Source organism: Xiphophorus couchianus, chromosome 13 (assembly GCF_001444195.1).
Source record: "Xiphophorus couchianus chromosome 13, X_couchianus-1.0, whole genome shotgun sequence".
NCBI lineage: Eukaryota > Metazoa > Chordata > Actinopteri > Cyprinodontiformes > Poeciliidae > Xiphophorus > Xiphophorus couchianus.
The window spans coordinates 22,851,750-22,864,077 of record NC_040240.1 but is presented as its reverse complement, the minus strand read 5'-3'; the positions used below and the strand labels follow the sequence as shown (position 1 = coordinate 22,864,077).

The window sequence follows — 12,328 nt, the reverse complement described above, 5'->3', positions numbered from 1 at the left end:
TTTGATTATTTTTGACCTCACATTTAGAAAATTCCCACTTCTGAGAAAAATAATCGAAGGCACATTATAATAAAAGCGGTGTAAATTGTTGAAAAAAAAAGTCCTTTTTCTTGCATTATTTTAATGTTCATTCAACAAGTTATTTCCATGAGTGCTCAATAAGAGAACACCTCATTGAAATGCAAAAAAGATACCAACCACACAAACCTGTTTGACACACCAAACAATGCTCCTTGGCATGCGCCGTGATGGCATCTTCAATAGCCTAATTAACATTTTTGCACTCTTGGTGTGAAAACACACACACACACACACACCCAGGAGCTTGATGACACAAAGTGTCAGAATGCACGCAATTATATTTTTATTGCATGATGCATGAACCAGCACAGCCTTTCTCACACACAGCTTCATTAATTCATGAGCATCATGCTGGATCGGATCTGATAGCTGTGACTCCAGTCGGACAGACTTACCTTTGCTTGGCTCTACCCGGAACCATTATGCAGACAGGAAACTACCATTTTACCGCTAGCAGCAGCAGCATCGGGGGAACCGTCGTCTACGGAGGGGGACACCTAAAGCAGCTGAGGCGGGGAGGGATGCTGGAAGCCAGGGAGAAAAGCAGGAAAACCACAACCGAGACAAAATAAGGAGGACGAGTTGGCGTTGAGCGGCAGTGAGTCAGTCGAGGTGTAGGACTTTGGACTCAAACAATGGTCAAAACGGGAGCAGGCCAGCGATTTTGTTAGCGAGAGAAAAGAAGCAGCAGCAGCAGTAGCCCTCCTGGGCAGATGGAGATCCCGGGCCTTTCACGGTGCTTTTCCACGGATGGAGAAAAAGGCCCCGGTGACGGGCATTAGGGACCCCGCTTTCAGAGCGCACGTCCTCCCCCATGCCCTCATACTTTTACCGCCGGGTTTCCCAGCGGCGTTTTCCAACCAGGATTCGTATTTTGGAAGGTAAAAACATAAACAAAAGCAGCTTCCAGCAGGACTGACATTAGCATAGAGAAGCTAACGGCTCTGCTAAGTTGGTAGCATGTAGCTTCTGACTAGAAAACGTTTTCTTGCTCTGAATTGTATTTGCTTATTTGCTTTACATAGCGCTTAAAATATAATTCAAAACAACATAGAGTTGAGTGTTGCACTTCATAGAAAGGCACTACATTTTGATTGTATGTCTTTTTTGCGGTAGAGTAGCGTTTGTTGCAGTCAACGTTAGCTGGCCGAGGTTATTGGCAGATGCTAGCAGGGTTTGCTGACTTATTTGTCCGACCTAACCCCTGATATGATTATTTTTTTAAGGTTGTCGAGCTGTGATATCCCGTTTGGACAGAGTGGGATGTGTTCTTTTTCTCCCACTCTCTTCTTAACACGCAGCTGGAGTTTCGGATCTGTGGATTAGCCGGTGAGATGCAAACACTCATGTAAACAGTCCCATTGCTGCAGATCTAGAGAGAAATCTTTCCATCTGTTGTTGTCAGTGTATCATTCACTGAAAATGTTGAGGTTTAATATGTGAATGGATAGCAAATTCAGCACGTAAATCAATGCATGTTGCAAGTATCTGAACAGTTGTTGCATGTTTGTTTTGAAAAGAGTGGCGCTTAATCTGCAGCTCAGACAAGATGAAAACACCACAGAGAAATGGAGACTGTGAAGGGAGGCTGGAGTCTCTGACAAGACCCTAATTTTCCCTCTTAACACCCATCAGGTTCAGTTGTGCTTGCCTTTTTTGTTTTATCTTGCAGTGGAAGAAGTATAATTTGTTTTGACAAGAAATTAAATTAGTCATCTTTTTTTAGGTGATTCATATCCACTAAAATCTGTAGACAAGGCGAAACAATGTCATCAGTCATTGCTGGCACAGTTTGGGTGATGCTATGAAACTGCGTTGACTCTGCAGGTGTGAATCAAAATGTTTACTTGGTAACATTTTGGGAGATTTTTGTTTTAGATTAATGCATGAGCTGTTGCTGTTACATGAAGATACTGAGTCACATTCAACATACTACCGTGTTAAACTGGAATTCAGTTTTTAAACTAACTACAAAATTAGCCACATTTTTAGTTGCATCAAATGTTTTTGTATCTCAGCAACAGTTTGATCTTTTCTTTCTTCTGTTCTGAACTTCTGTAGTGTGTCATACTTCAGGGAGACCACTTGATTACACAGATTACATTATTAATCTCAATTTCCCTCAAGCATTTTTCTTTCATCACAATTTTTAATTGTTTTTGGTGAGCACTGTTTACAGTCCAGAGTGGGCGCTTTCTGATTGGATTTCATAAACAGTGCTGTATATTGGAGATGCACATCCTGTCTTAATGTGGCTTCAGCTCCACAGCTCTGACATTTGCAATTCATTAGTATTGTATAAAAATATGTTTTTGTGTAAAAAGTCTAATGTGATAATTAATATGAATCCATTAGCTTCTGTTGGATCAACATACTCTGCCTCATCTAGACCATTATTATCAATCTATCATCTGAAAACAGACCAGAACCAGACTGATTGTTTTTGTGTGTTTATATGTGAATTATTTTCTGTCATTGTATGTCCAATGATCTTTTAGCTGTACCTCTTATATTAAGTTGACCACGCTAATTACGTATGTAGGTAAAACATTTTTATTGAATGTATAATAAACATTTGTTTGTGGTTTTAGAAAATTAAAATCAGACAAAAAAAATCCTAATTTCGGGATTACACTCTGTAAGCTCAGATTTCTCGTTAGTAGTAGCATTTGTTCCATATTTGTTCCCCATCGTTTCTCTACTCCTACAGTTATTACTGCTCCCTTTAATTTCAGATTTTATATGATTATTCTCTTATGTTCCTGGTGGATTCTGGCAGCAGTTTTTTATTTATTTAATTTTTTTTTTGCTGTTTCAGCACAAAGTTCATGCTGTATTGTCACAAAATTCTTCAAAGTAATGTAACTGTACTGTGTGAGCCTCTGCTGTCATTCCGCCAAGCTTCAAACCGAACACAGATGTGACAGCACGCACAAGACTGTTTGGCCTCTGTGCTTTTTGTCTCAAGGGAGACGTTTCCATTCCGAGTGCTTTGCAGAAAGCTAGAGAAAGGTCAGAAATAAGCGCTGATTTAACCCTCACATGATGGATGGTTTTTTGTGTGTCATTTGGAGGAAAAGTCACGACTAATAGGCACGAGCAGATGACTTAAAAGATTTACATCAAAGATACTGCTGTGGTAGAAGAAGAAGAAGAAGGGGTATGGTGTGACAGTTACAATGAAAATAATTACTTTTTCTAACTTTCAGCCAGTTATGATTTGCGGGTAATGTATTGCATTACAGTTATTACCGTATCAAAGACACACAAAGGATTCAGTCAACATTTGATTACTGGGTTACTGTATATTGCTAGTGGCTCTTAGAGATAATTGTCATTCACTCTGTAAGTCGTTTATTTGAGGCTCAAACTTTTGGACTGATGGTCAGATGATTTTGATAGTTTAGTTCATTTCTAGTTGGTTAGCAGAGATATGCCATGTCTCAAAAAACACTGGAGGTTTCATGTAATTTGTATCAAAAACATATCAAAGTATGCATGAAATATTGCTGTTGATGTTTATACACATCAACACTGTATATGAATTTTTAGGGAGTCATTTTAACAGCAAAGTGTCTGCTTAGAAACAGAATTAGTTTTTTTTCTTTGGTCTATGATTTTGTTATATATACAGTATATAGTTTGGAGTTGTCTTATTTGCAATTGAATTTATTTTTCTATAAATTGAAAGAAAGTGACTTATTAAAGTGGTTGATTGTTTATTGCATTGTGTTTAGGGGTTTCATAGGCAAATGTCACATCATTGCTATCAATCATGATATAAGTTTTGATTTATTATGACATTAGACAGCAATTAGTGATGTTTGAAAACCCCCCAAAACTGAAGGTGTTGTCAGAATAGTTTTCTCTATTGTTCCAGGACAGCATCAATAAAAATAAATAAATTTAAAAAGATATTAAATGCCGTTTTAGTGATAGTAATCTCTTTTCTTTAAGGTGTCCTGAAGAAACCTGTTTAAAAGTGGAAACCCTTTCTTTTATTCTCCCAAAATTTCCACAAAATATTGTAATAAAATAGAAAGTTCATATCACCCATCCATCATGTTAGGCTAAATTTCTTGCTTGTATATTTTTCATCAAAAACATATCGCAGTAGCAAAGAAAAAAAGTAGCATAGAAACTATGCCTTTAATTTAACTATGATTAGAAAACACCTAAAAATAAATGAATACAGAGGACATGTGAACATGCTTTTTAAAGAATATTTTATAAAATATCTTACCTGTATACTTGTGTAAAACCTAATCTATCTTCAAATATTTAAAGCTATTAGATTTACACTAAGACAAAAACATTCTGGTCTAAACTAGGTGTCAAAACTACACAGTAAGTTTCTTATTACTTTAATAAAATACCTGCAAAAATGCTTGTTTAATTTGAAACTGGTAGGATTCTGTCTGCATTGACTTTAACTGATTTATTATTGAGTCATTATGCTTCAAGCTTTAGTCACTAACTGCATTCTGTGTGTTGTTCATTTGATCAGAATCAAAGCACAGAATCACTAATGATTTCATGTTTTTCTTTTCTTCAGGCTACCCAGAGGTTTTCATATGATGACAGAAAACTGTTGAAGAGATGATTAATCCTCCTCTAGAAAAATGAACACACTCCACTCTGTGGGACCGCCTGGCCTGACTTCAACTTAAGAAAATGGAACACTTTAAAGACACACTACAGACTTTTATGTAATTTAGTAAATTTTCTATTTATGACCCTTTATATAACCTCCCACCTGAAGCAATTGAAGGCTTCACCCCATAATAAAAATAAACTTAGTGAAACATTTATGAGAACTAATGAAGCATTAACTGTTGTTGGACTAAAGTGGCTCCTTCAAAGCTTGGGGCTGAAACAAAAGTTTTACTATCCCAGAGGTTACTAAAGGCTCTGCTGGTTTTATAGAATTAGTGGAAGAGATAGTTCTGCCCTCTGGACATTTTGCCACAGCCATATTTAAAGATGTTTCAGTTCAGCAAGTACCCCATGGACATCTTAGAGATGCTAAGTGGACACCAAGCCCACCAGTTTAAAGGGCTTGGCTTGGAACGACAACTGAGCCACCAACAAGTCCAACTGCAGCATCAGCAGCAGCTCCAGCAGCAGCACCAACCCTCTGCTGATACTTCTGGAAGTCTGCTGTCCGGTCTTGGGCTAGGATCCCTCCAGAGCTCTCGAAGCAATGCCTTCGCTGACTCCTCATCATTATTCGCCAAAATGAGCGCCCCTCCTCCATCTATCTCCCACCAAAGCCAGTCGTCCTCATCGTCCCACAGCTCCAGGAAGTCCAGTAAGATTAGCAGCAGTAGCAGTAGTGGCAGTGGGAGTTCCTCATCCGGATATCCCCAGTTTCTGCGGCCTTTTCATCCAGCTGAGGCAGCTCTTGCTCAGGAGCAGCTCCACTCTGGGATGGGGCGTTTTGACTTCACTGGAAGCAGCAGTGGAGGGGCTGCTGGAGTTATTGGGGTCACGCCTGCACCACCCCCTCCTCCGCTGCATCCGGGTCTTTCTGTACCTCAACCCTCACCCGGTCCGTCTTCGTCTTCACCTTCTCCCTCCACCTCAGCTTCAGCTTCTAATAACCCCTCTGGCAGCACTGCTGTCCCCCTGGTTGGCCAGTCCGATCCCCGCAGCCTCCACCAACAGTTCAGCTGCATGCTTGCTGCCAACCAGTACTTTCTGTCTGGTGTTCCAACAAATAGTAGCCTTGAGCAGTTCCTCGTCCAGCAGGGAACTCACAACCACCTTAGTTTAGGTCTTGGCCAGGGGGCGACTGAATCCAACTCAGCCCTGGCCCCTCCTCCTGCCCTTCACTCCTCTCATAGCCACACCGCTCCCCAGACCCAACAGCAACAACAACAGCTGACCCCTCATGCCTTATCTCATCCACACAGCCACACTCACCACCCGCACCCCCTGCACCCAGCCCCTCAGCCTGCCCCACTGAGTGGCTTTGATTTCCAAAGCATTCCAGTACTTTCCTCAAACCAGATAGCATCATTAATGCAGCAGGAGGCGGGCCTTCCCCTCCCCCTGCCCTTGCATCTGTCTCTATCTAAAGAAGATATAGCAAAATCAGGAGACAACTCGTCTGCATCTGCTTCAAGTGGGGGTAGCAGGAGGAAGAAGGCAATGGCAGGTTATCTGCCCCAGAGAAAATCTGAAAGTAGCAGCCACAGTCAGAGCGGTCACAGCCACACCAGCAGCAGTGTAACGACTTGCCATAACAACAGCTCAAGTGGGCACACTCAGAGCTCCTCTTCAGGCCTTGTGGGAGGGGGATCCGGGGGTGTTGGGCTAAGTGGCATTGGAAGTGAGACACAGCACTCCTCTCTCCTCTCGTCTTCCTCTCAGCAGCAGTCATCTTCCACTGTCTCATCATCCTCATCAGCCTCCACATCCTCTAGCTCCACTTCTGTGCTTGTAGCCAATGGCAACCAACAATTGTCCAAACCACAAGAACGTCATAGCAGCTCGTCTGGGCAGCCTGAACCAGAACCCCTGTACCACTGTGGTGAATGTGGTAAAACCTTCACTCACCTTTCCAGCCTTCGAAGGCATCTCCGCAGCCATGGCTTGACACCAGAAAGCCAAAGTAGGAAGTCGGACTGTAACTCTCCAAGCCCAGAGCGGATATTCTGCTGTGGTGAGTGTGGGAAGAGGTTCAAAAAGAGAGGTCACCTTATCCAGCACAGTGTCACCCACTCAGAAAACCGGCCTTTTGTTTGCAGCATTTGCCAAAAGTCATTCAACCGCCGGGAGTCGCTTACAAGACATGAGAAGATTCATGATGAGAAGCCATTTCGTTGTCCGGCGTGCGGGCGTTGTTTCCGTGAGAGTACCTCTCTGCTCAACCATGCTGCTTCGGGTGCTTGTGGCAAACCTCCCCGCAGCTCCAAAAATCGGTCCAGCGGTGGGGGGAATACAACATCCAACCCAAGCAGCAGTAAAATGGGAAATAGTTCAGAGAGTGGGGTAGGAATTTCAACTGATGGGGCTGGCATGACAGATGACAAGTATGCAACAGATTATTCCAGAAATCGATACCAGAACCAGGCGCCTTACAATAGTGGGGTCGGCGATTACAGGCGTCCACAGTCTTCCACGCTCTATTCCTCAGAGAATACATTAGGCAACGAAATGACTGGCCAAACTCTACGGAAAGCCCCTTTAGCTCCAACTCTTCATCCCCATCCTCAGAGCCAGCAGCAGCATCACCACCACCAACAACAGCAGCAGCCCCACCTTCCCTTGTCTTCCTTGTTGGATGATTCAGAGGATGAGGTCACTAGCAGTGCAATGTCAGCCATTGCTGCTGCCGCTGCCGCCTCCTGTGACATTAACTCGGAAAGTCGAGAAGGCGAAAGGAGAGACATCATTGGAGGTCTGCTGGGAGGTTTGGGATTTGGAAACATGAGCGGGCCATCATCAACTAGCCTAAATGGTTCCACCATGCCTTTGACCCACCCCAACCTGCCCCACACAAAGCCTCGGAGGCCTCGAAAGCCCAGAGAAAAAAGGGATCCAAACACTATTGTGAGGAGGAGGAGGAGTCCAGCGCCTCCAGGGGACGGCTCAGAGAGACCGTATGGCTGTCAGATCTGTGGCAAACGCTTTAGAAGGGCGGAGACACTGAGGCGCCACAACCGGGTTCACACGGGAGAGAAACCTCACGCCTGTGAAGTGTGTGGAAAAATGTTCCGAGAACCTTTTCACCTCACTAAGCATCTGACCGTACACTCTGGTCAAAAGAACTACAAATGCAACCTTTGTGGGAAGTTGTTTGCCTATGCACAGAGCCTTGTTCGGCATGGAAAGCTTCACAGAAAAGGGGAAATTGACAACACGGGTCGGAGAATAAAAGGTGGAGCTGCTGCTGCTGCAATCAGTCAAGTTGCCAACTCTGGAAACTCGGATTACTTCTCATCATGCTCCCAAGAAGAGAAGTCTCCAACATCTGGCACTCCCTCTCAGCGGCTTTATACCTGCACAGTATGTTGGAAGTCTTTCCGACACTATTTCCACCTGACAGCACATCAACAGACTGTCCACGGCGGTGGGGTGGGCCTGGAGAAGTCCTTTCGATGTGAAGTTTGCGGCAAAGCCTTTGCCTACTCCAACAGCCTGGTGCGACACAAGTTGTCACAACATGGCATTGACCGCAACGGTCAACGTGTCAACCAGTCTCAACCCTCTGGATATTCTCCACTGTTTTATGATTCCGGTTCAGGTTCCAACTATGCTGGATCATCCCACATCCCACAGGGAGTTGCTGAGCAGCAGCAGCAGCAGCAACAACAGCAGCAGCAGCAGCAACAGCAGCAGCAACAACAACAGCAGCAGCAGCAACAACAGCAGCAGCAGCAGCAACAACCACAACAACAGTTGCAACACCCTTTTCACTACCGCTCAAAAAATTTCCAAAAGCGCCATGGACAGACAAGAAAGCATCGAAAGAAAAAACGGCGCATCGTAATCCACAGCATCATGAGAGACGGGAAGCTGGTGGGAGTTCCTTTGAGTAAAGACACTCGCAAGAAGTTGATGATTCTGAGGAGGAAAAAGGGAAGACTGCAGGCGTACATCAACAGGAAAAAGCTCTTGACCCAGCTGAGGATGAAAGGGGGGGTGATGAAAGTAAAGTCATGGTGCGGGGGTGCGGTCAGAGTCACAGGGCTCACCTCTATGGATGTCCCCCTCAAGCGCTTTCCTTGTCCCATTTGCCCTAGTGCCACATACGCAAAACAGGGCTCCCTGCTGGTGCACCACGCCGTCCGACACCCACCGAGAAACTCAGGGCGTCACGCCCGCTTGCGGTGCCAGGTGTGTGGGCGACGCACCACTTCATTACACAAAGCCTTGAAACACAGGAGTCGCCATCTCAAGCAGGCTGCATTCCAGTGCCACAAATGCCAACATCGCTTCTGGAACCCATGTCTCCTGGCCCGCCACAGGTTCTCCTGCCGGGGGGCGAGCACTGGCAGTGTTGCTGAAAACTGGGAGCTGACAAGGATGAGATCAGTGTCAGTTAGTGACCACGCTCCAGTCCCGCTGACAGTTCTGGGTCTGGCCCAGCCTGAGAGATCAACAGTTCTGACTGAGTACAGTCAGTAAACAAACTGTCTCTTTTTTTAGACTAGATTGTTTTTTGATGTTTATATTTTATTAAATAATCCAAGATCTTAGCACGTTTTTAACAAAATAGGGTGGGGACTGAAAGGGGAAGATTTAGTTCAACTACCAGACTATCCCTACTCCCTTATCTGGACAAGCCTTTAAACAATCCCAGTACAACAGCAGAGGTGGTTAATAAAATGACTTGGACTTCTAAAGGCCTAAAATCAAAACCGCCCAAACTATCTGCCTCCTGTTCCTCAAAGGTAAAGGAACTAAAGATCATATTTTTTTTTGTAGCATCTGTTTGAAAATTGTCAGTAATTTCCATCATGTTTGTCTTGTTCTAAATCCCTTTTGCCGTGTTTGTGCATCAACAAAATTCGGATGTTTATCATAGGGCTGATTGATGTACCAGTTTATTCTTTATCACATTATTCATAGTTATACTGTGTAGTCCTCATTTAATGCTCTGTTTATTACACTGAACAGATTCACATTTTATGCTGAGATATTTCCCCTTAATATAAATTAATCTCTTTAGGATCTAATACCAAGTAGCTCACAAAAGTGGCACAGCTTGATGCTATGTGATTTACGGAAAAGAAGCTGAAACACAAAAGCTTAGTCGACCGTTTTTATACTGTACACTACTTTTGTTACTTTTTTTAAAAAATGTGTGAATGAAACACAAACATGACTAAAGCTGTTAACTCTTTCAGGATATGAAAAGGACAACAGAAATAACGAGTGTACTGTACAATTAGTATTATATTTTATTATATATAAATATTATTTGCTGTTTTTTACTCCCAGTTTTCATTTATCTTATCGTTGCTATTCTAAGTGTGGGAGGGGACGAATTGAGACGTTGTTTGTAAAATCATAATTATATGTATCAATGTGATCATCCCTCCCTTACTTTTACCTGAAACTCCGTTTACCTGCTCAAACACAGTTTGGCTCCATTTTTGTAACAGAAACGTGTACACATAGTTCTTATTTAGGTCCTGTCCAGAAGTGCTTATCCATTTTTTTTCTGTAAAACTAAACCATGTAATATGACTAAATTACTATCCTTTGCCTAAAAGTGAGTTGTTGAAAAACCTTGAATAAACACCTGAAATGTCTTTTCTTAAGTTTTATTCTGGTAAATCTAATTGTTTTCACTTTTTATAGTATTTCTACATTTATAATTTATACAGTGTATTAATTAAGTTGTTGCTTTATTTAGCATTTGCTAGTGTCATTTCTGAATGCCTTTGAATTGGTGCCCATTTCCAGTGGTCATTGGACAGGTCACTAGTCTCACAGGAGAACAAGGTACAATTTAAAGAGAACAATTAATCTAAGGCTCATGTTTTCTGACTGTTTGGAGAATCCCAGAGCACCTGGAAAGAACGCATGCATGCATGGGGAGACACCATACATGCTCCATAAGGTTGGGATTCAAATCCAGGACCTCCATCCTGACGAGCTATAACTATGCAGACGTCTGCGCCATCATGCAGCCTAAAGCAAGTTTTTGTGTGTGCTGTATTACCAATAATGAGCCACTAGATGGTGCTGTTTACACCATCTACCGCTCGAAGAAATCCATAGAATTTCAATTTGAAACTTCTTGTGAAAGTTGGATCAAACAAAGCTGTTGATGTAAAACATTTCAACGTACATACACTGGTGTTTAAAGTGTGTGTAAAGCAGTCTTATTTCGGCCCTAGTGATCATTTTGTGTTTCCTTATGCATACAGTGTGTAGCAGCAATATAATTTGACACCGAGACCCATAAAACAGGTGCAACAGCTGCTGTATTAGTCTGGAAATTCTTAGAGCTTCAGGTTTTCCAGTCATACATTTTTTCAGGGACAATAAAGGATGGTGTCTAAAAACTTTGCCGTAAGCGCACTTTAGAATAGAATCGAAATATCCTTTATTGTTTCACACAGGGTAAATTCAGGTGTAACAGCAGCATCTGATATGTAGGTTCATACAAAAAGTTCCAAAATTAATATGTCAAAACAAAATTAACAATAATGGTAATATAGTGTACATCATCAAATTATGTGACTTAACAGCCAAAATGCAACAGGTAAAATATCAATTATAAATCATACACAAGACTTTTTTTTTTCTTTATGGTATCTAAGAAACATCACAATTGCAACTATTTTCTATTTTTCTGTAAAGTCTTATTTGAATGTTAAATCCTTTTAAACCGTTTAGTTTGAGGAAGTCGACAAGCGTGTAAATGTGATCTTTAATTGAGCCTCCAAAGAAAAAAAAAAAAACAACTAAACAAACCTCACGTGGCTAGAGCAAGGGGGGAACCTTTGGGCGGGGACTCTGACCTATTTTCAACCAATGGGAAGCTAAGATCGGCTGCGAGTGACCCAGATTCAGCCAATGGCCGTGCGACGCTGTAGCCGGTAGGCAATGCTGAGGCGCGTGCGAAGGACATGTGATTGTTCGGAGTTGAGAGCGCGAGGAGCACACAGACCGCCGCTCAAACGGTCTTTTTAAACGAGATTAAAGGGTATATCACAGATTTTTATTCAGATGCTGTAAAACACAACCTTAAAAAACACATCGGAGTTTGTGTAGGTATCCTCGGCGGCGTTAAATGTGCCAAATCATATTGTTCCACTTATGCGAAGTGGCTACATCTGTTTTCTTTGACTCGTTAATGTGGATACAGATATTCAATTGAAGGCACCGATCAAAAGCAAACGCGAAAGAGTCGTCGTCGTGCGTCTGGTTCATGATATATTCTCAGTCCGCGGTGTTTGCGTCGACTTTGTGTCCTGCTGTTTACTTGACAGCGTGAGAAAAGAGTAGAGGGGTGGAGTGAAAAATCAGCTCAGGGGCCGATGTTTGGAGCACAACCGACCCAGCAAACCCTCGCTATTGGCTGGAACTTCAAGGAGGCGCCATGCTTATGTTAATTATGTTGCATTCAAGAAAAACTGGAGAAAACAAATCTTGTTAAAAAGAAACGGCTGAAAAAACCCTGGAAAGATGACAGGGTTTTATAATATGTTGTATACTAAGTATTCCTAAAGTTAATAATGAAGTCAGACATGTTAAAATGTTTTTTTCTTTGTAAACTTTTTTC

General features: G+C 42.5%; 1 protein-coding gene across 2 annotated transcripts; it reads left to right on the top strand.

Moving 5' to 3' along the window:
• Positions 1-330: 330 nt before the first annotated feature.
• LOC114155885 (uncharacterized) lies at positions 331-10,346 on the top strand. 2 transcript variants are annotated; one of them, XM_028036021.1, is made up of 3 exons: positions 331-962; positions 1,308-1,410; positions 4,637-10,346. In XM_028036021.1, exon 3 carries the CDS (start codon positions 5,065-5,067, stop codon positions 9,214-9,216), a length of 4,152 nt encoding a protein of 1,383 aa, XP_027891822.1. In that variant the 5' UTR covers positions 331-962; positions 1,308-1,410; positions 4,637-5,064; the 3' UTR covers positions 9,217-10,346. The 2 variants fall into 2 exon arrangements, with proteins under 2 accessions (XP_027891822.1, XP_027891823.1); XM_028036022.1 differs by lacking the exon at positions 1,308-1,410.
• Positions 10,347-12,328: the final 1,982 nt, after the last annotated feature.